This window comes from Planococcus citri, chromosome 4 (assembly GCF_950023065.1).
Source record: "Planococcus citri chromosome 4, ihPlaCitr1.1, whole genome shotgun sequence".
Taxonomy (NCBI): domain Eukaryota; kingdom Metazoa; phylum Arthropoda; class Insecta; order Hemiptera; family Pseudococcidae; genus Planococcus; species Planococcus citri.
Genome location: NC_088680.1, coordinates 13,441,692 through 13,469,127, shown reverse-complemented (window position 1 = coordinate 13,469,127; position 27,436 = coordinate 13,441,692). Strand labels below are relative to the sequence as shown.

Below are 27,436 nucleotides of genomic sequence, written 5' to 3'. Positions count from 1 at the left end.
CCAAAAAGTTTTCAAAAAATATGCCAAAAAGTCTCACTACTTTGCTAAAAATTGCTCAGAAGGTTTACTTTATTTTCGCTAAATGCTAAATCACTAAAAAATGTCGATTTTTTGCAAACATTTTCTGAAAGTCTCAATTTTTTTCTGAAATTGCTTGAAAATTGTCATTTTTTAGCCAAAAATTTTCTAAAACAAAAAGAGATGAATGATTAAAATTATAGGGACATGAACGCTTTTGGAGATTTCTGAAATATCAGGTCATTTCAGGGTAAAAAAATACCTCGGACATCCGGATGGCAAAGCTTGAGAAATTCTTGGCCTCCGCTTATCGTCCTAGATTTTTATATTTGTGAATGAGTTAGTCATTCTCTCAGTAATAAAATACGCAATAAAAATGAAAAAGTGATCATCTGCGATGGTGACGAATGAACGAAATATGTCGCGCTATTTTTGGAAGATACCGGAAACGGATGAAGCAATATTACTAAACTTTGATTACCTACGAAGTACACATACCTACCTATAGCAACCTCAGTTTTTCATCATTTTTGTTCTATAGTTCGCGTGTTGGTCTCAAATTGCACGAGTAAGCTGCGTCGAACTGACCGAAAATGACGCGTTGTCTTAACAGTGATGACGTAATTCGTAATAGTGATGCGATCATATGACTCGTATTGTGTGGTAGGTCTCTGTCACGTGGAATACACAGATTAGATGGAAGTTCTCGTAGAATGATTTAATCATCAAGAAATTTTCTAGGAATGAGTCTCTTCTTACAGATCTGAGATTAATGGTTTACGATGAAATAGTCTGGCGATGATCAGCAGTATTTGATTTGAGCTCTTAGAAGAGGTCATTTTTTAACGACTCGAGCAATTTTTGTGCGGATAGATCCAAAAGTGTAGAGATTTCGAGTAATTTCTAATGTTGATGTGGTATTTCATGACTTCATTCTTATTCATTCATCTTTTGATGGATACGCACGTTGATAAGACTATGATTTTTCCGCTCTGAAGTGAAGATCCCGAATTTGAAAGCCTCATTGATCGAGTGATCTGAACTGTTCTGTGGACGTTTGAGAAGGTCAATTTTGCTCTGCTGTATTTTCGATTGTTTATAGTTAGATCACGAGGTATCTACACGATCCTATGTGTATGTTATATTATATCCTTGGTCGAAATAAGTCAAAGACCTCTGCATTCCTCCCCCCTGTTGGGAAATTTGATGAAAATGAGGCCATTCTGAGCATTATGTTTACCCTAGATTCTTCCTAATACGATGGATGATTATGAAAAAAAAAAGGTCATGAGCCTCTGTGAAAAAGAGATGAAAAACTGAAACAGTACGATGATAAGGGAAGATAGAAAGGGAAGAATCACGTCATCGTAGAAAGGTTATGCACAGCACAGCGCACATACGACCGGATGCATCGGCAATGAAACAACGAATCTAGTTCGTACATACAAAATATATGCGCACAGAAGACCAGAGGGGTTAAGGGTACTACCCCCGAAGGGTGCCAGAAATCGTAAATCGTTGACGACGAGCGTCGTCGTACGAGTATTCGTGGTTGGTAACATGGGGAGGAAATGATCACCGTTGTCGTTTTTCGAGATCATTGGCACCGCTGCTAAAGAGCAGCATAATTTGCAGCTGCCGCTACAGCATGTGTATATTTTACTAAAGTCGTACATTGGCCCTCACTCCCTCTACCCCTTCAGTCATGGTTCTGGTTTCATTTCTTCAAATAGGGGATCGTCTAGTCTCGAGATACGTAGTAACTGCAGTACTACGTAGTGCAGACATAGTCATTGGTATTGCTGCTGATGACAATGGCAATGGCCGAGGTGTAACCGTGTCAATGCTCTTTGCTCGATTCCTTTTTTTTTTTTTCAAAAGCTACTGAACTAGTTTATATTGTAGAGAAAGACGAGGACAGGAGGGGTGAAAATGATGAAGGGGTTAGGAAGGGCCTACGGTGCAGATTTTGTTCGGTTCGATGACTGTGAAATACGATGTACTAGGTCTGCTTCTGTCGTTGCTGTTGATGTCGCTGCTCATGGTAAAAGTGGAACGGTGTGTAAGGGAGGAAACTGCTTGGAAGGTCGTTTTGTTGCATATCGAGGATGCAGTCATCGCGTTGGGGTTGAGATTTTTTGGTACTTGAGTGATGACGTAATGCTGTCGATCGATTTGGAAACTGATTTGGGTTTTTTTCTAGTGGAACTGGGGTTGAGATTGTTGCGATGAGTGTGAATTGAGCATTGGGGTGATCGAAGGCACCCCCTCTCACCTTGTTTATTCTGCACACTGCTCAAATTCGCGAAGAGCTTTTCCTTTGGAACTTGGATGTGAAAGTTTTCTGCAAAATGTGGAATCCTGAGGTCAAATTTTGTTAAGAGTGATCCTGGCTTTGTAGCTGGAGTCGTCAGATCTTTTTTTCTCATATGAGGTGAGCTCTGCCTTTGGAGCCATTCAGGGCCATTTCTGAGCTCAAGAGTCTAGAACTCGTGATTTTCAATTCCCGATTGTGATACTATGGTTGCAGTCCTGATTCCCGGATTAGTGACGTCAAAAAAATGGTGCCAAGTTCGATGATTCGATTTGCTGTGAGGAGCTGAGGACTCACTCGAGGCATTTGCAAGCATTGGGGTTTGGATCGAAAGCACTATTGGAAGGTTGGAATGAGTAACGGAAAAAGTAAGACAATTTTATAGAAAATTGAGCATCGAAAGTGAAACATTGCGGTACGATGAAGATGAGGATGATGATGATGGTGGTGGTTGCGGTGACGATGAATGAAGCGAAGGAAACGACGAACGGTGAGAGGGAAAAAAGGAGTAAGAGACGAGGTACCCACTAGTACTTTATGTGTGTATGTAATTTCGCGCGCGGAAAAAACCATCATCGACGACGACGATGACGACGATAAAAAGGTCGTTCGCCCTTTGTGGCGTTGGCTGCGCTGCGGCGGTGGTGATGGCGGCGGCGCTCAGCAGCAGTAGCTGTGCTGTGCTTTGGCAATGTGTGGTGTGTATTACAGCTTGTTTTCATACGACGACTTATGTCAGTGTATGTATGTGTGTGTGTGTGTGCTGAATGTTGGCAAAGAACCTGGCCGGCGAAGTACTACACGAGAGAGAGAAATGGTATGGCGACGTGGCGCAGGAGGCACCGAAACCGACAACGACGTGATTTGCGATCAAGGTCTTGGTAATTGTGTGCATGTGTACGAGAGAGCGAGATTTGTACGAACGTACGTACGTACAAATGTACATAAACTTATATAGTAGGTTTAGGTACCGTATACTTTCTTACTTGGTTGCTTACTTGCTTGCTTGCATATGAGTAATGCACAGTGTGTGTGTGAGCAGTGATCTATACGGGTATGACCGAGTACGTGATATACATTTTATACATGCGCAGGCTGAGGCAGGCAGGCAGGCAGGGACGACGATGATGCGGTAGATTTTTTAATTAGGAAATTATTAATTGCGGCAGGTCAGTACCTATGCGAGTGGCTCTGAGAACGGTGCCCAAACTTGTGTACTCGTGCACGAGCTGAGCTGAGCTGTGCTGTGCTGTGTCGGTTCGGTTGTGTAACGGATGCACTCTTCCAGTTGTTGCTCTTCTCATGAGTATAGCGAATGAACTTGGAATGGAAATTTCAATTTAAAATGTCGTATACGTGAACGATACACTGTAATAGGAGGTATCGATGATGTCCTCGAACGTTGATGGGTTGAATTTGATCTTACGTTTGAGCCCTTCGAGTGGACATTTTACGGTCTGAAGGAGGACTTTTCTTTTGGGAATAATTTGGATGAGTTTAAACGTTGATTTGATTTTGTTTTCGTAGTATTTGATGAGTAAAAATTGAGATTTTCTGTGGAATACTGTGAATAGTTGTGGAGGATGGGGAGGGGGGGTACAAAAGGGAGTTAATAGCAGAGAATCAAATCGAGCAAGAAGATCCAATATGATCTTCTGAATTCGAAATCTTGTCTGTTTTAACGATCATCGTCTCTGAACTGAAATTAATCTGTATTTACCCGGATGTTTTGGTGCTCTCCTCCTTGGTTCTCTGACAATGAAACGAGAAAATAAATGCTCACCATTTTACCTGAATCTGACGGTTTATCTCCCCGCCTCCTCATAAATTTGAGTGACGTGACTTTGGTTTTTCAAAAATTGACCCCCTCCCCCTCCCCGGTGTAGTCTCTAATGCTCTTGACACATACGATAGATTTTAGCGATTTTTAGCCTTATTGTATTCATCTTACGTGTAATATTATAAACGATAAAACTAACGTTTGTTGTTCTTTTTTGACTTTTTACAGAATATCCGCGGCCAAACAAATACTAGATGTTTTGCAACAAGCCGTATCCTCCGTGGAAGCGTACAGCGAGCACACGGACGTGGAAAAAGTATTCGCCAAAATTGCCAAATTGTCCCAGGACGAAGGTGAGTCATAAATTGGAACGATTAAGTTAGTTTTATTATTGCATGTAACGCGTAGGTGTGAAATTGTGAATGTGTTCAGCGTTGCTTTGGATACACTTGTTGAAGTTGAGGAATGGTGATTTAAAAAAATGATAGTGAATGTCGAAGGTGGATGAACGATTTTTTTTCTGTTTGGCGATCTGAATGGTCTTGTTTGGTACGATTAATAGTTTAGGAGGTGGAGGGGATGATGGGAGAAAAGATTAAAGCCAAATTTTTGAAACAAATTCTTCACTCATCCTTTCTGTAAGTAGGAAATTTGAACAACTTTTTAATACGAAAAATTGAACATTTTTCATTCTCCTCCCACTTTACCTGAAAAAAAATCAAGAAATTTTTGACAAATTTGAAATATTAATTTTGAGACACCCCCCCCCCTCCTCTGAATCTCATGTGAAGACGAAGTGATGATCTTCTGGTTTTTCATTTTGATATTTTGTTGAGACACCCTCGATGTTGGAAAATCGTATGGAGTGCCTTATGGCTCATTGTTGAAAAAATAGAGAAATTAAAATGTAAATTTCCAAGCCCTCCTCCCCCCCCCCCTTCGAGTGAAGTATTCAAACTTCTCATTTTTCATTTTGATATTTAGTTAGACTCCTTCAATTTTGAGAAATCATTTCTAGGATGTGTTTTGGCTTAATGTATTCAAGTTCGAGTTGTCTGAAGGGGGGGGGGAGAAGGATGAGAAATCAGATCTGAAGTTTTTTCTTTTTTTTTCTCTCATTTTTTCATGGTTCAAGTAGTCTGCATGTCTGGGCAGTCTGGGTTCTGATCAGTTCTCGATTCAGAAGAAGGAAGGCGAGGATGGATGAGAAGGATGAGAGGTGACCAACGAAAGAAGTGCTTCAATATTATGCAGGTTTTTTACCCTAAATTCTAAAAGTAACTTTATCGGCAGTTTTAAAGTATCGATTTTCCAACTTTTTAATTTGGTTTTTTTGGTTTTCTTGCATGTAATTTGAAATACAGAACCGATGGTAAAATGCACGTTGCTCAACAGTCTGCAAAAAGTGGCCAGCTTTTGCGCCGAATACGATTCGCCATTGGTATCGCTGAAACCGCTCATCGTCACCGATATCCTGGTCATCGTGCTGAAAGATATCGCCGACGAGTTCAAAACCAGAAATATTAAGGTGAGTCAGTTGCCTCCGAGCAGCTAGCTTTTTTTAGTCCTTTTACTTACGTCGTATTGTTATCTATCGTATCAACTTGACACCAGCATCTTCTGAGACAAAAAATATATATATTAATCGAAAAATCTTCTATCGTTGAACGAAAATCCAGATTGCGTAAAAATGAGAAGGAAAGAAGGTTGTGCAACTCGCGACTGACTCGAGTTTCAATTTTATGCAGTGAGAAGCTACTTTTTCACCTATGAAAAGGGGTAGGGGAGGGGTCAAGAGGCTAGTCATTTCGTAAGTATCCCGAAAAAAGAAGGTAGGAGATGAGCTGAAATCGCTGAGAAGCCAAGTCTGGGGTGTCTAACAAGTTATGGAAATGACAAAAAGGTGGGTAGTGCTGGTGATTCTTGAGATGGATCGTAAAAGTGGTCAAAATCAGTCAAAATTTCGAGAAAAATTAGTAGTAAAAAAATATTAAAATCCAATAACACGGAATATTTTTGAAAAAATTGCAAAACAATGTTCATTTTTAACAATGGAATGGTCAATTTTCATTTTTAAATCTTAATTTGTAGTATTTTTTGGAATGTCTGATCGAATTTGAAATTATTTCTCTGTGGTCCTAGAATCAGATTTGTGCTGTCAAATCACATGCATTTTCACTCCGAACGTGAAAAATTTGGAGATTTTGACTTATGCTTGCTGCTTACCACCGTCCTCCCTTTTGGAGTCAACGAACAAATGGATCTTGGAATTGAGTCGGGAGGGGAGGGCAAATTACCAATCATTTTGGTACCCCACATTTAAAATTGAAAATCAGCGACTTCGAAGAACCCCTTCGTCAATTTCAAAATTTTTGACACGCCAAATTTTCATGAATGAATAGAGGGGAGGAGGGGAAATGAAGTTGAGTTGTGAGGTTTCTGTGGTCATTTTTGTTCTAAATGGTGATTTCTCCTCCCCCATGAACCACTTTGCGTATACTCACCCCCCCCCAAAACTCGTGTAGTTGAAAAATCCTCCACAATTAGAAGAGGAACAAATTGTTTCGTTCTTCTCATCTGGCAAAACATCGAAACGAAAAAGCGGAAAACAAGACGAAGAAAAATAGTCGTCGATGAAATTGATAAATTATTATCGGCGCATTTCGGCGAAATTTCCTCTGCAAAATAACGGGGCGGCTGAGTCGAAAAAGCCATCGTGATAAACGATGCGCGACACGGATGTTTTCGAAAATAATCGAGAACTTCGATGTCGTCCTTTTCTCCCTGCCCCTTTTTTTGCGGTTAAATTGCGAATGGAAAAGAAAAAGTAATGCGTGTGGGTATCGTGAAAAATGAGTTGAGTTGGCTCGTGTGGTTTCTGTTTTTCGATTCTTCGATGAAATTCTGTCGATTGGATCGATTGGTTTGGAAAAACGTGTAGAATACGAGAAGATCCTCGTACGAGGAGTTTCGAAATTTAGCGTTTTAGTCCGAGTCGAGGACGAGGTCGAACTTCTCGAATAATAAAAGTGAAAAAATTATGCATACGAACGAACGAAGGAATGAATGAATTTCTAGTACACCGAAGGAGTCTTTGAGTGGAGGTAAAGAGAGGAATGAAAATTGGCAACGAAATAGTTCAACTGTTGGGAAAATCCTGTCTCGCAACAAAACTCGTGTTTCTTTTTTTTTTTCTCTAACTCGTCGCAGCAGACAATTTTTTATCTACATAATTTCACGACGACTACGACGACGACGACGGATGGCCTCTAGCTTGGCAGCATAATAACGTACTTACGACTTACGTTATTTTCGAATCACGGTTTCGACGACCGGAGGGGTGAGAGGGAGGGGATCATACGATACGATACGATACTCGTGCCATGCCGTCCGTCCTTCAGAACTGCACATGGAATGAGATATTAGTATAGAGAAAGAATGAGGGCAGGGAATCGAGCAGGGAAGAAATTTTTTCTTTCGTGTACGTCAGCGACGAGCAGTGAACGTATCCGCGATCAATGATCATGATAATGATGATGAAGACCGAAGACGACTAGGACAGCGACAACGAACGACACCGAAAAACCAGTCCGCAATAATGGCACTTGTCCGTTCGCTGGTGTGAGTGAAAGATGCAGTTATTCGGATTGTTGGGGAAGAAGGAGGAGGAAGAAGAATGTGTATCTTGTGTTGTATAGATGCATTTTACTGTTGAACGTATCTTTGTCGTTGACAGATACGCATTGTATTGACTGGTGGAGAAGGAGAAGAGAAAGAAGAAGAAGGAGCAACTTGGCCCACAAATACATTTATATGGACTAAAATGCGAAACGAAAGAGATAGAAGGGTAGGGCATACCGCATACGTGTGGTATGCGGTCGTGGCGCGAATTGCATTAACCTTGGTATGTGTCGAAGAAGAAAATTGTTAGCAGCGTTGACTTCAGCTCTGGCTCTGGCGATGAAAACAACGAGTATGTAGATTCGTGTGTTTGTTATCTCAAACGGTGGCCTTTATTTTCCTAGATCAGAATAAAAATGAGCGAACGAAATATGTATCGGGAATTCGTCATGTGGGAGAATTTTTTTTCAATTTTTTTCTTGCACGTGTAATGATAATTACCTACACAGTCCAAGTAGGTGTAAATTATCGGTTCGACGACGGTGTCTGGTGTTTTGGTTGATACGATAGCGACCACATTTGCGACGATAATCTTATGAGGGGTAAAAAAAAATGCAAGTTTTTTAGAGACGATTAGACTAACGGTTATTTTTATTTTTTTTCCCAACTCGCAGGTCCGCAAAGAAGCTTATAATACGTTGAAATATTTACTACACGAGAATCTAATCAGCAAGCAGAACATCGAAGATATGATGAACGAGATTTATACGGCTTTGGTCGACGATCCTCGAAATGTACTCAACGTTATCGCTGCCGGAAATGTAAGTATGCCGAACGAGAATCGAGCCCCGAGCCCGTACGTTGGCTTTTTTTTTCCGTCTTGGTCTGCTACTATCGTGTCTGTATTATAATGTAACGTGTACGTAGTTTTAAGTACGTGTATGTCATGCATATACAATGTAATTATTGTTCGAACAGAACGACGATAATGGCGTCTACGTGTATTTAGACTATAGAATAGAGAATAGATCGGCGAAGGTATTTTTTTTTACTCCTCTCGTAAGATTGTAAACTAAACTAGTCGGTAAATGTTGTACGATAAAATTAACGATAATGAGTGGCCGAAAATCCACCGAGGTTGCCGGAGATGGCAGCGTGTAATAATTTTATACTAGAGTTAAATTCTGTCCCGTGTCCCCGACTATGTACAATGTGACACCTCTTGCGACGATGATAATAACGAATATAATTTTGAATCTCATGAAAGACATGGGTAGTGAGATGTTGACCGTTGAATACTCGTCTCACTATCTTGTCTTTCATGCGGTTCATTAATCAATCTACGAGACATGGGAGCCCTACACGTGTGTTTTTTCCCTCGACGAAAATCAGCCGAGCTCTCTAAATTTGCCTTCGCGCGACCGTTGATCTCTCTCTCTCGAAGTGTAGAGAGTTTGGCGCGTGAAAAGCAAAAAATAAAAGGCAAGAGTGATACTTGAAAGAGTATTCGTAATAGAGAGACTGCGATATTGATGAAAATTCACGCGTTACCAACGATCGGAGAAGAGAGGCAGGTTGTTGTCATCAAAACTGGCTTGTCGTAAAGGATTAGTTTGGATTTATCACAGCCAGCTTTGATGAGCATCAGCCTACTGTTTTATTTGGGGAAGAGAGGTGTTTGGTGACGCAGATCGGTTGCCAGAAATTACGTACGGTACGACGACGATGGCACTATCGATTTCGTTAAAGTTGTTGTGAAATGCCGTTTTCGATTGCCGTATCACAGCCACTTTAATGAATTCGCCGGTGCTGGACTGGCCCATACCGTGATCACGATGGAAGAAGATTACCGCAGTCAACCCGCCGGAAGCGTTTTATCGCTGTTGGAGTAATGATAAGGCTTACCAAATAGTATGGTATTTTGTGTACATACTTTTTCGTATTATTATCTTCTGTGTTTTCGTTTACTGTGATGTAGTACCTATGTAAATTAAGTTGTGTTTTCGATGTATGCACTTATTTTAAAACCCTTCTCGGGTTCTTTATCCTAACGTACGTTTATCAGTAGGTTATTTTATCTTAGATTAATTAGCGTGGTTTAGAGAGATGAATGTCGAGTTGAGAGAGGAGTAAAAATTATGAATTCGAATGTAAGGGAATAATTTTCTGGTGTGTCGAAGTACATCTGCATGTACGTCGTATTACATCATGTTTACATTCGTACGTAATACGTTCATATGTTTTAGAGAAAGATAGAGACAGAAACGTCTACGGGTTTGAAAATAATCGCCGTATGATCTCACATTTCAAAGTTCTCGAGCATATATTAAGTTAACTGGATTTCGTACGAGCTGATTGATAATAAGCTTCGGTAATGAATGTAGTAATTGCTACTTTTAAGCCATCTCGTCTTATCTGTATTATAACGTTCAGCTTAGCTGATCAAAGAGAAATTATCATTACCAATGCGGGATTAATGTAGCGGGTTTTTCAATGAATACCGAAGTGTTTTTCTTTGCAGTCGTCTTTTTTCGAGATGAGTTTTATCACAGCTAGGGCTACGTGTGGTAGGAATTTTACTACGATTATCGTTGTGTAGTATTTTGAGATCGTTACGATGAGTATGATGGAGTTATCGCTGAGGAATCAATTGTCTCTTACTGAAGATGTGTATGAGGTTGAGATTACTCGAAGGAATTTCGATCTTTGATTCGTTATTCATTAGTATGAGATGTAAAATCAGCATTTTATTTGGATAGTTTTGGTAGACGAATTTTCGAGAGTTAGCTAATTTGGTAAATTGAAAATATTTGGTGAAAATTCGTCGCAGTATTCTCTTTTCTATGGTCTTGTTTGTAGTACTTCGAAAGCCGAAAGTTGAAAATTATTCCCCTAATCTACTTATTAATTGATCTGTATTTTTACAAAAAATGTAATCTGTCAATGTATAATGTATTATTGATCTGTTATTAATGTTAATAAGTACGTAATTTAGTAATCAATCGCCGAAAAATGTATAAATTTAGCGTTCTTTTCATTCGAAATTAATATTGTAAAAAAAAGACGCCATTACGCGTTCACGGATGTATGCGAAAAAACTGGATAAATTTTCGTTCGCGAGGGCCGGTTACGGAGGCATTGCGAAAACGCGGAACTCCGGGTTTCGTGGAAAAAATGCCTCCGTTACCTCGGCAACGCCTCGTTTTTTAGAACTTTCGCCCTCGTTGGCGGTTTTTTTTCGATCAACGTGCTCATGATAACATTTTACATTGTATTGTATTGTAATTTTGTACTTTGTAGAATGTAGTTGTTTCTGTATTCATTAGCGATCGAATTGGCACGTTTTTCTGTCTTCGGTTGCATACTAATAATGTTTAAATATTTTGTATTTCTTTGTCGTCGTATTACGCAGTTTGATCGTTGATTTTATACATACGCTTTTATTGTCTCATATCGAGCGTTGTCGTGTGCTGTGTTCAACACAATGTTGTGTATAATATTTAGTTTTAATATTACTTATTATTTAATTGCCACGCGTTTTTCCGACGTCGTTGAAACAAATCCCAGACGCAGGAGTGAAACACCCACAGATTTCTATATATTTCCTCATCCATCCGTCAAGTTGTCTGTGAAATGCTTTTTCTATGCCGGACATATCACAGCCAACATTGTCGAATGGTTAGGAATAGATGGGAAATAGACTACACTATTTGTGTGACGATGGTATAATATTTTCACGTGTAAGCGAATTTATTTAACTATTTATGTGTACGCGAACGTCCCGTTCGAAGAAGGCTGACCTATGGTCGAGCTCGTCAGAGTGATTGTGGTATGTCCTACGGATGATTCTCATATCACAGCCAGCTTTGATGAGCGCGAACTACGGTCGTACTACGCGGAGTGACGTAATACAGGTAATATTAATGTACGTATATTGTGATTTTAGTATTGTGAACATGATATTATTCCGAGTTGTATGTATCGGTTAGAATAGAGTAGGCAGTGTTTGGAAAAGTAATTAAAGTATAATCGTAACCGTATTGCTACGTACCAGTGATCACCAATTTCGACAGTTTATAGCCAGAATGCCGCCTGTGGTCGGAGAAGAAGTGACTGAAAAGCTACTACTGCCCAAGATATCAGAATTGTGTTCGCATCCGCAGCCGAAAGTTCGCGAAGCCTGCGTTCATTTCTTAATCGATTTGGCGTGTTTTGTGAACTCGATGATTACGGAGAATATTATCGTGAGTAAGATGCTCGAATTTTATCGTCGTATTATTATCATTATTTAGAAGTCGAATGTATTGTAAGGTAATATAGCCCTTTGCTTGACAACATGTCGTCTGTAGTCGACTTGATTGCTTTCGATAGGGCTGATAACAAATGTACTAGCGATGTTCACGGATTGGTCGTTGTTTCTTCGCACCGAAGAACCTCGATACGATTAAATCTGAAAGAATCGATCTAACAAAAGATTAAGCTTAAGCGAAGAACATTGTTTTATTCGTGTCGTTTAGTGTTAATGTGAATTTTGCCCACGCTGAAATAGGTACCGTTGTTCGTTAAACTTAGCCAAGACGACGAATGGTACGTGATCAAAGCATGCGCTGAAACGTCGGTCATGTTGTCCTGCCTGTGCCTTATGGAATCGCGTAAAACGGTGCTGTGCCATTCGTTCATCGAGCTACTGCAATACGGATACAACGTCACGCCTGCCGCGTTCAAACATCTCGGACCATTTATTACGACTTTTGCTCAGCCTGCCATCACCGGACTGGCGTGTAATCTACAGGGTGATTTTGTATTGGTGTACGATAAAGATTTCGAATTCCCGTAAGTGTTTGTTGTTGACGGTTACTTAGCTTAGTAGTGGGCTGTTGTTGTGATTGTACGGTTTCATAGAATGGGTTTGTTTGTTGCAGATTGCATTCGCGCAGAGCTTTGTTCCAGTTCAACGAAGAGAAATTGGAGGATTGCTCGTACGTGTTTATGTTACCAAAAAACGATTTCAGTTACGAATTTACTAACGATAATAACACGATCAAAAACGTAACCAGTGACGAAGATAGCTTTAATAATAATAGTAATAATAGTCGAGATAGCGAACAAAATTTTTCTAACGAGTTTACCAACTTGAACGAAGGCGCCGGACAAGCGCTGGGTAAAGTTACCAATCAAGATGAAAACGCTAATAACGATTTGAATAGTATTAGTTACGATAACCAACCCGATCTGGTGCAGTCCTGTCTGCAAAAAGTCATTAATACCAACGCCGAAGTGGATAATAAAGCTAAAAAGTACGTGTTTGAAATTTGATCACAGTTTTTAAATTTTATCTTGTGTAAGATGGGGTTTTTATTCGATCTTTTTTGTTTCGATTGTGCAGCACGACGATTACAGAAGGTTGTCCATCGTCGCCGGAAACGTTGATGGAAATACAAGATCATTTTAATTCGTTTCAATTTTGGAGAGATCCTATTCCAGAATTTGAGGAACTCGACTTGCCAACTGTGACGATGACGGAGACATCTATGGCTGATTACAGTTTGAACGATTATAACGAAGAAGTGAGTAGACGACGTCGACATCGAATGGTCTCATTGAAGTGTATTTTCGGTTACCACGTTACGTTTTGGGTGATGATCTGTTTACTTGTCCGTGTTTCAACTGATATCTTTTGATTATTCCTCAAGTTCTGACGAAACGATACGTGGTGGTTGAATTTTTGTGCTTTATGAGATCATAAATTATACTTAGTAGACGAATCATTGTGCAGTCTCATACAGAACTTACCATCGATCGGAAGGTTGAAAGCGATTTTATGATTACATCTTTAAATTTTGTGAGCATTTTTACTTCTGAGGGAGTTTTCGAGCTGACCTTTTTTTTCTGAATGTTCCAAGATTATAAATCTGAAATCGCTTTCCACTTCTAATTAAGGTTATCTGTATCGCGACGTTTTTAAATGATGATCTTTTTGCTTGTCCGTGTTTCAACTGATACATATGATTATATCTTCAAGTTCTGATCCAAACGTCGTAACCTTATTGAGCCATAGTATAGATTTTTGTGAGGAGAGGGGAAGGGGTAGTCAAAGCGATCATTTAGGAGCCTGATTTTTTTCTATCTAGTATTTCGAATACTAATCTGATTTTCTTTCTTTTCTTTTTGCACAGGAACTGAAGACAACACACAGTAACGATCTGTTTTACAAACGAGCTTCGAAAAAACCCATTTTGCTGAAACAGTTTCGAGACTCGCCTCCTCGTAGCCTACGCAGACACAAGTATTACGACGCACAAGTGGGAACGTTACCATCGGAAAGTGGCCATGAATTGCATTCGACAACAACGACACCTTGCGGTATCAGCAGCGCCGGCGTAAACGGCCCTAAACAGACGATCGTACCTCAAATTCTGGTGGATTATTTCGTTACGATGCCCGAAACGTATTCGATGTTGACGATAGATTGCGCGTACACGTTTCCAGCCGTCTTACTCACGTTGGGAGCGTCGAATTGGAATCTGCTAAAAGAACTGTACTGTAAATTAGCTCTAGATGGCGAGGTGAGTGCAGAATTGTGCGACATTTGAGCGTTCTTTATGGTATATTGGATATTAATTTGATTGTTTGTTTGTTCGATTACGTAGAAAAAAGTCAGAAAGATGATAGCGAACAATATACACGAGATCGCGTCCATATTGGGAGCGGAGCTTGCAACTCAGGATCTAATACCGGTGTACAATTCGTTGATAGACGACCTCGAAGACGTGCGAATTACGGCATTGAATCACATATCTTCGTTTATCAAATTACTCAAACCGAACGGTCGCAGTTTGTTTTTACCTCATTTGATGGAGTTCATGATGACCGATTACTCGTGGAACTGGAGGTTCCGTAAACAGCTGTCAGAGCAGTTGATCGAAATGATGACTTATTTTTCGGCGAGCGATTGCTGGAAATACGTGTCGCCGGTAGCGCTTACCTTGTTAACCGATCGAGTATCTGCTGTGAGATTACAAGCTTTAAGTCTGGTGAGTAATGTGAATTCTGCGAACGTGCAATTGTTTGAGTATTTTCGCTAATGGGGATTTTGTTTCGGATTGCAGGTGACGTATTTGATACGTGCTCTAGCCGCCGATATCACGCTGCTGAGAGGTATTCTTGCCGAATTAGCCGAACAGTTCGCCCACAGCACGCAGTGGTCTCGAAGGCAATCGTTCGCGTTCCTATGTTCCTGTTTGTTGAAAGATCCGGTGCTGCCGGACGACATGTTCGCCAGAGACGTTTTACCACATTTGTTAGATTTAAGTTGGGATATCATACCGAATGTTAGAATCGCGGTGGCGCGTACTTTAGCCTGTGACGTTATGACATATCGTAAGTGAACCATACGAGCCATTTGGATCATTTGCATGGTGTTGTTCGATTTCCTCGAAACTAATCTGTGTAATTTTTTTTCTTCGTTGCAGCTTTTTTTAGTAATATATTCAGTCCTCACTACGACGTTCTAACGCAGGTGTTGAAACGCTTATGTAACGATCGAGATCGCGACGTCAGATATTTCGCATCGTTGAAATCGCAACCATTACCGTCGTTAACGCATTTCGACGTTAGCTATTGATGGAAAATAATAGTGAAGCCCCCCTCCCCCCACCCGTCAAGCCTACGTAAACCAATGCTGAAGAATTAACTTACGTATGCGACATTGTAATATCGCGCTGAAAGATTCAACTTGCATATTAATTTTTTGATGGAAAAATTGAACCGAAACTAATCGCACATTTTTACAACAAAGAAGAATTTCGTATTTTGAGAATGCGAATACGATGTACTATTTACTTACAGAAGACACACGTTTAAAGTCTGAAATATGAGGTGATCGATAACGACGAAACTTAATTGCTCAACAAAGTGTTCATTATATTGTGCATAATGCAATAGACCGAATTTTTCTCCTCTTTTTCTATCTTGTGTATTTTTATATCTCCATGTACGTCTCCTCCCCCTGTTTAATTTTTTTTCTGATCGTCGTGTTTTTTTTTCTTTTCTAATGAATATTATTTATTTATTTATTTTTTGTACGTACGTATTTATTGTTGTACTATTTCTCATATTTCGAGTAACACGGGTGCCGCATTTTTTTTAAATGGTGAATTTACCCTTCGATATGAAGTATAAACGTATGCGTTTATTGTGATATGTTTTTTTTTTGTCTTTTTCTTTTTTTTAATGTTGAAATTTTATTTAGTAACAAAATTTTACGTTTGCGGTATCCATAACGATTACACGGTTTTATATTATGCTGTTTATATTCTTGTTTATTCTTTTTTTGATCACTGTTATATTTACCTTCTGCGTTTGGAAAATTGCCTTGTGGAATGTTTTCTTCTTTTTTTTGTATGTATACGCATATGGTGTAAATCGTTATGGATAATGCAGACTATTTTGTACAAGTCGTTAGGGTTTATGCAAATAAAAGTTTTCGAGTTGTGAGTTCTTACGTGGTGTTGACTGAATTTTATTTCTGTCTTCTTTTAAAATGGATTTTATGGAAGGGTATGAGTTGATCGATGATTTGACCGGGAGTGGTGGCGTACTCCTGTGAACCCAGCCAGTGGTGGTCCGTCGGCGGAATTCGAAGTGAAGAAGAAAAATGTCCGAGTTACTTGGCAGTATTCGCTTGATCACCTGGTGTAAGTTGATTAGCTGAAGTAGAAAGCTGCCAACGTAATGAAAGAATGAACTTTGTAAGTTCCATTATTTATGGTGGATTTTCTGATCTGTTCATCAGTGAAATTCGAACTCTGAATTCATCGGAAATTGACCACTTCAAGAAGTGTCTGAAGAATGAAAACTATTCAAATATCTTGATTGAAATGGTCATATGTTCAGGAAATTGGAAAAATTCAAAATTGCCGACGCCGAAGAATTTTGAGGGCGAGGGCGGAGTCAGGCGGTCCAGAAAAAAAATTTCCAAAATTGCTCGTAAAATGAAATTACCGCGTAATTACGGTATCGCTTTTACAGCCATCAGGTAATTTTTGAACGGATTTTTTGTAGTGGCGAAACTGCGTTTGAAAACAACAAAGTTTGAAGAAGAAAACAAGATTAGGGTCAGTACCCTAACAAGATTTCAAACGTTCTTGAATATCTTACGATATTCTGTAATTTATTGCATTATTTGGTGTAAAAATAGTGAATCAACGTTGTAATCGATAGTCCAGGTACTCAAATAATGGTACGTATCGCTTAAGCTCTTATCCTTACTCGAGTTTTTCGTGTTGGTTCTCCGCGAACCCTCGTATATTGCATTTCATCATCGAGTGTTATCACAAAGATGTCAGATCCGCCGAAAATATCATTCGGATTCTCCAAAATGAAGAAAAAACCGACCATCATCCCACCCTCGAAACCTGTAGAGAAGAAACCCGATGTAGAGTTCATTACTACCTTCGAGCACAGAGATCCTCACGCAGTCGAACCGAAAAAAGAAGTTATTATACCTGTAACCGACGTAGATGGAATCAAAGAACGTATCTTAGCTTATAAAAGAAAAAAAGAAGCTCCAGGCGGTACTGATTCTGAAATAAAAGCCATCGCCTACGAAAACCCTCACGGTAGAAAGGCAGCGAATGTGATACCGTTGAATGTAACCGAAGAACCGAACGATTCTTCGGAGGTTGCCGATTATGACGATGTACCTGTGACCGAATTCGGGCAAGCTATGTTGAGAGGTATGGGATGGGCTCCCGGTAAAGGTATTGGTAAAAAACCAAAACTCGTTGAGTATCGTGAACTCGAGCTTAGACCCAGAGGGCTTGGTTTAGGAGCTGGACCTGATGCTGTGATGAAGCTAGAAAGTAAGAAAGAGCAGGAGAAGAAGTAGATTTTTGAGATGGAATTCGAAGACTTGAGACTGTGATATGTTTATTATTATGGAGTGTAATTATGTTGTATTTTCAAATTGAAATTTGTGTTGAATTTTGTATTTGTAATACCGGTTTCATGTTTCATCTATTTGGTCGTTTGCATTGTGAGATGATCTAATGTTGAAATTCTTCTTGAAAACTCGTAATGATTTTTTAAATGTGTAGTGTTGTAATGTAACATTGTGTACAGATTGTCTATAATTTTTCGGTTTAGTCATTTTATCTATTATTTTGATAAATTAAAATGATTTTTAGATTTTGTTATCGATGTAAATTTTTTTTCTACTGAAAGAGCGATGGAAATGTTTATCAAATTGAAAAAGAATGAAAAGAAATTGGGTTGTTTGTTTTGGTAACACTGCATTTGCTCAATGTCACAGATAAACAAAAATCAGATCGGACATTAACGATTTGCTGCGCAATTTTGTTTTTCAAGCTTTTTCACAAGTTTTTTTCGTTTTTTAGAAAGTTTTTATAATTTAATAAATCAATTTTTAATTAATTATTCATAATTAATCCTTCTTTTGAAATTTCAGGTGATTGGGATTGAAAAAATATGATTATTCGATGTTCCACGTAAACAACCAGTTCTGAAGATTTCGCCGCTCCATCACAATCGTATCTGTGTCGTTTGATTACGTGTGTCTGCCGATTTGAGTAGAAAATTGGATCGTGTAATTATGGAAAAAAGTTTATAATTCGGTTCATAATCCTGATTATTATATCTCGATAGAACTAAATATGGCATTCCGAAGAGACAAGAAGGAAGAAGAAGATGGTAAGTAATCCAACGGTTTTCTGTTTCCGTTATAAGTGATCTTGTATCTGGCACTGATCTACATCTTGATTTTTCAGGAGGCGGTAATCCTTTCCAAAATCTTGATAAAACGACCGTACTCCAAGAAGCTAGAACCTTCAACGATACCCCAGTCAACCCTCGGAAATGCACCCACATCTTGACCAAAATCTTATTCCTACTTAATCAGGTACGTTACCAAGTGTTCGTATGTCAGTACATAGTAGGATGTTGGCGATTGTATATTGATTGCTTCTTTGTATCTTAGGGAGAACAACTGGGTACTTTGGAAGCTACAGATGCCTTTTTCGCGATGACCAAGTTGTTCCAGTCGAAAGATGTGATTCTTCGAAGAATGGTGTACTTGGGTATCAAAGAACTATCCAGAGTAGCCGAAGATGTAATCATCGTTACGTCCAGTTTAACCAAAGATATGACCGGTAAAGAGGATATGTACAGAGCTGCTGCCATCCGAGCATTATGCAGTATTACCGATGTAAGTGTGGCTTGTTCGAGAGGCTTGGTATCGTTTAGAAGAGTATTTAATTAGGTATAAATCACACGCAGGCGACTATGCTACAAGCGATCGAACGGTATATGAAACAAGCTATCGTGGATAAGAATCATAACGTTAGTAGTGCTGCTTTGGTGAGCAGTCTTCATATGACTCGAACCGCCGGAGATGTTGTGAAAAGATGGGTCAACGAAGTACACGAGTTGTTGAATTCTGATAAGTAAGTTATTCGGAGAGATCTGTATCGATTGTTGACTGGTTATTTATTTGTATTTTTTCGTTTTTCAAAAGTGTAATGGTGCAATATCATGCGTTGGGATTAATGTACGACATTAAGAAATACGATCGATTGGCTGTAACGAAGCTGGTAGCTTTGTTAACTAGAAGGACGTTCAAGTCTCCTTTCCCTCTCTGTACTTTGGTAACGATTCATTATGATTTAATAATTAACTGATCGTAAATTGTTTGAAAATGTGTTTACTCATCTTCGTGTCCATTTCGCAGCTGAGAATAATATGTAAATTATTAGAAGAAGAAAGCGAAGGATCTTTGGACGACAGCCCATTATACGAATTCGTAGGCTCCTGCTTAAGACACAAATCAGAAATCGTCGTCTACCAAGCTGCTCGATTCATCGTCAACATGCGCCGGACCACCTCGCGAGAGCTAGCTCCAGCCATCAGCGTTTTACAGCTCTTGTGTACTTCGCCGAAACCTTCACTAAGGTTTGCTGCCGTTCGCACGTTGAATAAAGTGAGTTTTTCACCATCAGTTGCTTTATTAATCGAACCAACGGTGTGAATATTACAACTCGTTTGTTTTTACAGGTCGCTATGACCCATCCAGCCGCCATCACGGCTTGTAATATGGATTTGGAGACGTTAATAAGCGACTCGAACCGATCAATTGCCACATTGGCTATTACCACGTTGCTGAAAACAGGCGCCGAATCGTCCGTTGATAGGCTTATGAAGCAGATATCATCTTTCGTGAATGAGATCTCGGATGAGTTCAAGATTGTCGTAGTTCAGGTATTATTTCGTTTCCTTGGAGCTCTTTTTTCGCGAGTTTTTGTTCAGATTTATTTTTATTTCATTTTTTAAAGGCGATTCGAGCATTGTGCGAAAAATTCCCTCGTAAACACACCGTATTGATGAATTTCCTCTCGAGTATGTTGAGAGATGAAGGTGGACTAGATTACAAAGCTGCAATAGCTGATACCATCATTACTATTATCGAAGATAATCCCGATGCTAAAGATACCGGTGGGTATTTTATCGCAGTTACCGAAGCAACGTGTAACAATCACTCGTGTGTCTGAAAAAAATACTTCTTTATCTAATACTGCTCATTTTCATATCACAGGATTAGCTCATCTCTGCGAATTCATCGAAGACTGCGAGCACAGCAGCTTGGCAGTTCGTATTTTGCATCTTTTAGGCAAAGAAGGACCTCGCAGTAAGCAACCCTCCAGGTTAATATCGATAATTTCGAACTCGACGATCCTTTTGTACTCTTTTTTTGCCATAATTTAATTTAATTTGTTTTTTTTTGCTCAGATACATTCGGTTTATCTACAACCGCGTCATTCTCGAATGCACTGTTGTCAGAGCTGCAGCTGTATCGGCTTTGGCTCAATTCGGCGCCGCTTGTCCGGAACTATTGCCTAATATTTTGGTGCTATTGGCTCGCTGCCAGATGGATTGCGACGATGAAGTTCGAGATCGAGCTACGTACTACCACAGCATCTTGACGCTGAACAACAAATATCTTAACTTGCATTTCATTCTAGAACCATTGCAAGTAAGTTGATTGAATCAGTGATTGCTGAATCGGAGCTCAATTAGACACTGACAAAGCTTATCTGTTTTGTAGGTTTCTGTACCTAATTTAGAATCAGCTCTGTTGAGTTACATCGAGAACCCATCCAGCGAACCGTTCGAATTGAAGAAAGTACCACTGGCTCCTGTGGTTACCACCGAAGCTGCTCCCAAAGCTCCTATATCCATTAAAACGGATCAAGTATCGGGTCAGTGAGAGAAAAGTCCTACGAACGTGAAATTCTGTTCCTGGAGACTCGACTCGAATAACGTTCTGTGTATTTTTAGGTCTTGCACCGACCATCAAAGAAGAAAGATTCGTCGATAAACTTAGCGGAATTCCGGAACTGGCTGATGTTCCTGGACCGATGTTCAAAACCTCTGAGCCTGTCGAATGCACAGAATCTGAAACCGAATACGTTGTCAAATGTTACAAACACTGTTTTCCAAAGCATATTGTTTTTCGAGTAAGTCATTCGGTTTGTTTTCTCACACGTATCGAATCTTTCGATAACCTAATCATTCTTCCGATTACAGTTCGAATGTCTTAATACCCTTAACGAAGTGTTACTGGAAGATGTACGAGTCCAGCTCGAACTACCTGACGGGTATAGGTTACTGAAAGAAGTACCGTGTCCTAAATTACCCTATAACGAAATAGGAAACGTATACATGTTGTTGGAATTCCCCGAAGAAATCGCTTGCTCGGTGGGTAATTTCGGTGCTACGTTGAAATTCGTCGTCAAAGATTGCGATCCCATTACCGGTATTCCAGATTCGGACGATGGATACAACGACGAATATATGGTAAAAAACGAATCTTATTGTTCAGCTGTGGCTCTCAGATGAGATATTTTGACCTAAATTGTGGTATTTTTCACGCAGCTGGAAGATATAGAAGTCACGCTGAGCGACCAAATTTCCAAATTGAATAAATTGAACTTTACCGCCGCTTGGGATGAAGTAGCGGATGCGTATTGCGAAGTAGAAGACACGTACGCATTAACTAGCATGAATACATTGGAAGAAGCCGTTCAAAATATTATTTCTTTCTTGGGTATGCAACCGGCCGAACGTACCGATAAAGTTGTTCAAGGCAAATCGTCCCATACTTTATACCTAGCTGGTGAGTTGGCTCCTGAAATTGACGATCTGGTAGCAAAGATTGGTTTTTAATTGAGATTTGTTTTGTTTCAAGGTGTATTTCGCGATAGTCACGAGGTGCTTGTCAGAGCTAAATTAGCTTTAGGTGACGGAGTTACGATGCAGCTGACTGTTCGATCCGAAGAATCGTCTATTGCCGAATTAATATCGTCTACCGTGGGATAAAAAACGTCATCTGTTGTTACGAGTTAGGTACATGTTGTTTCGCATCTTCTTTAATCTGTTTGATTTTTTTTTTTTTACATGATGAGCCTCCTGCGTTTTCATCGGATAAAGAAGATATTTAATTTTTTTGTATCCAAATGTATTTATTTATCGAGTTATTATTATAATCGTTGTAATTTTCCATCTATTTACGTTTGTTTGTTGTTTTGTTTTGTATTTTAATACAGGGTGAGTATTTCGCGATTATTTCTACGAGTAAGGGTACATACGTTATACGACGGTGAAAATATCTCTAGAAAGTCTTTTCGCGGCGGTGGTAAGTTTGTTTCGAGATGTTGTAGCGACGGCGAATGCGAATAGGTTACGAATTTTGCTAGGGTTTAGAATATATTTTGATTCGAACCGGTTTGAAAGTTTTTTATTCTGGCTCGATGGTTCTTGTTTTAGATCGTCGACGGAAGTTTTTAACTGGCGATTTTGATTTCGAAATCTGTGGGAAGTGACTCGATTGATCGTTGACGTCGATTAGTCGGCATTTCTTTGATTTCAGCTTGAAAATTCGTTATGAAAACTGGTCCTGTAGCTTACAAGATCAAAATTTCTCATTCATTCGAGAAATGAGTTTTTTTGATTCTCATATCACGTGTTGAAAATTTTGAGATTCTCAATTGATCTACTATCTCAAAACCAATCTCGAAGGTGCTGAATTATTTTAACTGGTTTATGATTTTTAAAGGGGGTTTATCGAATTGGATGATTGGTGGTTTTGGAAACCAGTTCAATGGTTTTCTTGTAGTTGATTTTTGAAACCAGTTCAGTGACAACTGAGTTACTGAAGATCAGTTTTGCTGAAAACGCGTTCACCGATTTATCATGTTGCTGCGTAATTATATTTTGAAGCTGACTCGAATTGTAAATTTTTAAAACTGGTTTGATGATTCTTGGTTAAAGATGTTCGAACCTAATCAAACAATTTTTCGTTGGTCGATTGTATTTAAACCAGTTCAGTGGTTTGCTGTTTCTGCAGGGTTTATTTTTGAAAATGATTCGCCGGTGGATCAGATTCTGATTGAAAGATTATTCAAAACCGGTTCGTTGGGTTAGTCGAGTTTATATTTGGCACCTGTTCAGTGGTTTCAACTATTTTTTGAACCAATTAATGATTTCTCATTGATTAAATTCTATTCAAGCTTAATTGAGCGGTTTCTGATTGGTTAGTTGAACCTGAAACCAGTTCAGTGATGTCATGTTCCTGTAATGAGGTTCGGAAAGGGTTCGATGCTCCTTGAAAAGTTCATGGTTGACGCTAGGTCTGAATCAGAAATGTTCAAATATAAATAAACCGTTAATCGTTACAAGTGATTTCTGTTGAAACCGGTTTTGTGATTCTTGATTGGTTGATTGCGTTTAATTTCAGTTTAGATTTCCCTGTGGTCGTTTTTGGAAACTGGTTTAATAATTTCCACTAGGTCCATATCATTTGGATTGGAACCAGTTCAATGGTTTTCATTTGATCAAACCAGTTCCTTGATTTCTGATCAGATGATTGATTGATTACATTGAAATTTGAAACCTGATCCGGAGATATTTCTGATTTTGTAAAATCGGTTTCATTTGAAACCTATTTTGATGATTTTCTACTGCCACTTTAACTGATTGTGATTTTCAGAGATTTTTGAAACCGGTTCAGTAATAATTGCCGACTGATTAGGCCCATATTTAAATGTGATTCGTGATTCAGAGATTTTTGATTCATCGATGGTGAATAATCTGATCTTCTCTATTGATGTTCGATCAGAACTGGTCAAAACCAATCAGATCTCCACCCCCCCCCCTCCCAAAAGGCTTTATAGGATCTGATCAGACCTGAACATTGAATAGAGCTCAATGAGCTCATTTGATCTGAAGAATGTCCAGATCTGATCTGATCAATTATGGCCTGATCACATCTGATCTGGTTAAATCCAATCAGATCCCCTCCCCACGGATCCATTGGATCTGATCAGGTCTAGTCAAATTGAATCTTTGGTCAATTATGTTTAAAACCAGTTCAATGATTTTTTTTTATTCATACTTTTATCCGTTGATTCTCTAAAAAAAAAAGATCAAATGATTCTGGATGAATAAGTTAGGTATTCATTTGAAACCAGTTCAATGACCTAATTGGTTGTTACCGTGTTTGAAATCAGTCTATGATTTTCTGATGGTTTTATTAATTTATGAAACCAGTTTAATGATCAATTGGTTTATTGAATTTAGAACTTGAAACTGTTCAAACCGGTTTTGAAGTTTCTGAATGATTGCGATTACCTGTAATTATTTGATCCTGATATTCCTGATTCAGAACTTTTTGAATGGTCGATGGTAGTTTGAATTTATTATATGGATTTATTCTCAATGAATCAGTTATTCATTTGAAACCGGTTCAAAGACCCAGTTGGTTGTTGCGTTTGAAACCAGTCTATGATTTCCTGATGGTTATATTGATTTTTGAACCCAGTTTAATGATTACTTGGTTTATTGAATTCAAAACTTGGAACTAGTTCAGTGGTTTCCATGATTTGTTGATTATTCAAACCGGTTTTGAAGTTCCTGATCCTGAATAATTGATTACCTGTCATTATTTGATCCTAATTCAGAGGTTTTTGAATAGTCAATGGTAGTTTAAATTTGTTGTATGGATTTTTACTGCGCTAGTTCATAGTTGTCAATTCTACAAACCAGTTGAGGGGTTTCCATCTGCGTGTTCACTTTTCAAATTGAAACCAGTTCACTAATCACTGTTTGAATCTAATTCTGATATTTTTCATTGATATATTTGAAAGGGAAACCAATTATGTAGACTTTCAGAAGTCATTGTCAATTTTCTGGAAATGGTTCAGCGAGTCGAACCAGTTTTATTGCAACCAGTTCAGTGATTCCTATTTGGTTCAATTCGTTACATTTGAGCCTAATTCAGTGCTTTCAAATAGTCAATTGTTGAACTAATTCAGTGGTTCTCAAATTTGTCCAATTTACCAAGTTTATTCAAAATTGAATTGAACAAGAAGTCGATTTAGTTAATCAAGTTCTAAAATTTGCCGTGGAGTTCGTTCACTCGTCTGTGAATTATTTAACAACTGATATGTTGAGAATGAGAAAAATGGTTTGTAGAAAGCACAAAGCTGTAAAGTTGCTTTACTAAGAAAAAAATCGTCGTTTTCTTACGGATTTAAATTGTATTATTATTTATTTAATAAATACATAAAGGAGACAATTTCGGTAGGTAAATGATACACATGGCAATTTAAAATCCTGTGGATACACCAAGTTGAATTCTTATCACAAAATATGAAATGATAACTTTAGAATACTTCGCAAAATTCGAACCAATGATCTATAGGTAAACAATTGTTTATCTTGAAATACTTGCTACTTAGGAGGGGGGGGGGGGGGGTTGATTGGATCTGGTCAGATCCGAACATTCAGATCCAATTCAACTTGATCAGATCAGAGTTGTTTGGATCTGATCAGATTCAATAGAGAAGACACGATAGGATCTGACCAGACCTGAACTGATCTAATCTTGATTAGATAAGATCGGATTAGATCTGTTCAGACCTGACCAGATCCAATCACTTCTCCCTGGGTAAAGAAACGTTAAATTCTTATCATACAGAACAACAATAATTTAAACAAATAACACGAGAAAATTAATACAACGTATGGAACGCATGGAATCTCATCTGTTGAATATCACAGTCGCCAAATCTCTACTTCAATAACGACCACTTGATTTGATCCTTCGCCGATTGAAATACCTGAAAAATACCAACACCGTTTTAGACACTCGAACCATGAAAATTATGTCTCAAGAGGAAATTTAAAAAGCATCGGAAATAAATTATAGCTAATGGTAGTGTTTCTGAAACCTGCTACACTAATCGTCCAAAAACTCGTGTTACTTTCCTAACAGAAGATATAAAAAAGTTCTACCAACGAAATTATTGTTAATGTATTTGTGAAATATGACTTCAACCACCTACTAAATAATGAAATCTTTCGTTTGGTGGAAAAATTAATCAGACAGAATATTTACACGAACGAGCGAGAGAACTTTAATCGTGTGACTTGTGATTAAATTGAAAAAAAAAACTAGACTACAAGAGAGAGACTATTATTTATGATAGAGAATGAAAAACATGCAGATTATGTACAAAAGATGTTTTCGCAGCACCCAAACCCAACCGTCTGCACAAAAAATAATGTTTCACCGACCACAACCTCAAACGAGGTGAAATTATTACCTATATTAAGCAGACCACACTAATTGTTATCTTCCAATTCTGCAACACTCCAATACACCTGAATCAATTGTATCGGCACAGATTTCGGTACATTAAATTAACCCTAATTGATCTAGAACGACGTCTAATCGATAATTGACTGAGTGTAAATTTACCTGGGCTACGGTTTGTTCTCCCAATGGGATATCGTCCGTTCGTAGGGCTACTTTTTGTACCAACGAAGCCGAATCAGCTTCTAAGATTATTCTGCGAAGAAAAGATCCATATTTAGATTAAACTCGAAAGATACACGAATAAGAATAGGGTGTTCGTGAACGATCGAGTTATTAATTACCCATTATCGCATATTTCATCGAGGACTAGCATTACGATATCCAAGTTATCCATTAGGACTCGTTTTTCGACATTTTTACGCAGAATTTGACTGAGTGATTCGAATAAACATTGCAGTACGGTCATCAAAATCAGCTGTGAAATGATTATCATTATCACGATTAATTGAAGTTTGAAATGGGTTTTGATCGAGTTGAAGTTTACTACCAGTTACCTCGTTCTCGAAGGAACTGCCCATTACGTAGAAAAATAGGTCGACGTTACTTCGATATACGCAAGTTAATCCGTCCAACATGATGATTTCGTCGTTGGCTCTGTGTGTTTTGTTGAACAGATTTTTCTCGAATGTCTTCTGTTCTTTGACCGTTGAAAGGACATTACGATCGTAGTACTTGGCCAGGATTCGATTGCCATCGTTGTCTAATATAGCTATGCCTTTAATGTTGTATAAAGTTGGCTCCTGTTGGATAAATTCGAGTATTATGGTGATTCGTTAGAGTAAAGAGGATAATGCTATGAGAGGTAATACTTACGAATAAGCTTTCGGAAGTCATTGTTATTCCTTGAAGTATTTATTCCGGCGAGAAACTGATGAAAGAAGATGGGATAATTTCAATTTCATTTAAAATTTCTAAAATATTGTGTTATCTCAAGTTTTGATTACGATTTCGGCGTCACGTCATCAGTGACCAG

At 38.7% G+C, this 27,436-nt stretch overlaps 4 protein-coding genes across 7 annotated transcripts in view; 3 read left to right on the top strand and 1 right to left on the bottom strand.

Annotated features, from left to right (window-relative positions):
• The window catches only part of LOC135843417 (serine/threonine-protein phosphatase 4 regulatory subunit 1-like), a 68,425-nt gene extending 52,189 nt beyond the window's left edge, over nucleotides 1-16,236 (top strand). For all 3 annotated transcript variants that reach the window (XM_065361294.1, XM_065361295.1, XM_065361296.1), the window contains 11 exons: nucleotides 4,341-4,465; nucleotides 5,477-5,640; nucleotides 8,408-8,554; nucleotides 11,807-11,977; nucleotides 12,283-12,566; nucleotides 12,656-13,030; nucleotides 13,120-13,300; nucleotides 13,910-14,299; nucleotides 14,384-14,767; nucleotides 14,843-15,113; nucleotides 15,206-16,236. In XM_065361294.1, coding sequence (XP_065217366.1) covers nucleotides 4,341-4,465; nucleotides 5,477-5,640; nucleotides 8,408-8,554; nucleotides 11,807-11,977; nucleotides 12,283-12,566; nucleotides 12,656-13,030; nucleotides 13,120-13,300; nucleotides 13,910-14,299; nucleotides 14,384-14,767; nucleotides 14,843-15,113; nucleotides 15,206-15,357 — 2,644 coding nt within the window. In that variant the 3' untranslated portion in view covers nucleotides 15,358-16,236. The remainder of the gene's footprint in view (nucleotides 1-4,340; nucleotides 4,466-5,476; nucleotides 5,641-8,407; nucleotides 8,555-11,806; nucleotides 11,978-12,282; nucleotides 12,567-12,655; nucleotides 13,031-13,119; nucleotides 13,301-13,909; nucleotides 14,300-14,383; nucleotides 14,768-14,842; nucleotides 15,114-15,205) is intronic.
• A 586-nt stretch (nucleotides 16,237-16,822) lies between these two features.
• Nucleotides 16,823-22,311, top strand: gammaCOP (coat protein (coatomer) gamma). The gene is made up of 16 exons (XM_065361297.1): nucleotides 16,823-16,974; nucleotides 18,202-18,443; nucleotides 18,521-18,651; nucleotides 18,730-18,957; nucleotides 19,029-19,195; nucleotides 19,267-19,396; nucleotides 19,480-19,728; nucleotides 19,803-20,006; nucleotides 20,081-20,240; nucleotides 20,341-20,449; nucleotides 20,535-20,778; nucleotides 20,851-21,004; nucleotides 21,084-21,262; nucleotides 21,333-21,602; nucleotides 21,681-21,921; nucleotides 21,994-22,311. The coding sequence occupies exons 2-16, from the start codon at nucleotides 18,407-18,409 to the stop codon at nucleotides 22,122-22,124; spliced, it is 2,634 nt and encodes an 877-aa protein (XP_065217369.1). The 5' UTR covers nucleotides 16,823-16,974; nucleotides 18,202-18,406; the 3' UTR covers nucleotides 22,125-22,311.
• LOC135843419 (G-patch domain and KOW motifs-containing protein) lies at nucleotides 16,974-17,929 on the top strand. Its single transcript, XM_065361298.1, has one exon. It carries the CDS (start codon nucleotides 17,074-17,076, stop codon nucleotides 17,620-17,622), a length of 549 nt encoding a protein of 182 aa, XP_065217370.1. The 5' UTR covers nucleotides 16,974-17,073; the 3' UTR covers nucleotides 17,623-17,929.
• Nucleotides 22,312-25,322: 3,011 nt separating the features above from the next.
• On the bottom strand, nucleotides 25,323-27,436 carry zetaCOP (COPI coat complex subunit zeta). 2 transcript variants are annotated; one of them, XM_065361301.1, is made up of 6 exons: nucleotides 27,277-27,436; nucleotides 26,958-27,203; nucleotides 26,745-26,878; nucleotides 26,566-26,656; nucleotides 26,411-26,468; nucleotides 25,323-25,924 (listed from the first exon to the last, which is right to left on the bottom strand). In XM_065361301.1, exons 1-5 carry the CDS (start codon nucleotides 27,295-27,297, stop codon nucleotides 26,430-26,432), a joined length of 531 nt encoding a protein of 176 aa, XP_065217373.1. In that variant the 5' UTR covers nucleotides 27,298-27,436; the 3' UTR covers nucleotides 25,323-25,924; nucleotides 26,411-26,429. The 2 variants fall into 2 exon arrangements, with proteins under 2 accessions (XP_065217373.1, XP_065217371.1); XM_065361299.1 differs by lacking the exon at nucleotides 26,411-26,468.

Excerpts from the sequence above, each read along its gene's own strand:
- LOC135843419 (XM_065361298.1), top strand. The coding sequence starts at position 17,074 with ATGTCAGATCCGCCGAAAATATCATTCGGATTCTCCAAAATGAAGAAA.
- gammaCOP (XM_065361297.1), top strand. The coding sequence starts at position 18,407 with ATGGCATTCCGAAGAGACAAGAAGGAAGAAGAAGATG. Across the intron at positions 20,779-20,850 it reads TCATTCTAGAACCATTGCAA|GTTTCTGTACCTAATTTAGA; the intron begins GTAAGTTGATTG and ends TCTGTTTTGTAG. Across the intron at positions 21,005-21,083 it reads TAAAACGGATCAAGTATCGG|GTCTTGCACCGACCATCAAA; the intron begins GTCAGTGAGAGA and ends GTGTATTTTTAG.
- zetaCOP (XM_065361299.1), bottom strand. The coding sequence starts at position 27,297 with ATGACTTCCGAAAGCTTATTC. Across the intron at positions 27,204-27,276 it reads TGACTTCCGAAAGCTTATTC|GAGCCAACTTTATACAACAT; the intron begins GTAAGTATTACC and ends TTTATCCAACAG. Across the intron at positions 26,657-26,744 it reads GATGAAATATGCGATAATGG|AATAATCTTAGAAGCTGATT; the intron begins GTAATTAATAAC and ends TTTTCTTCGCAG.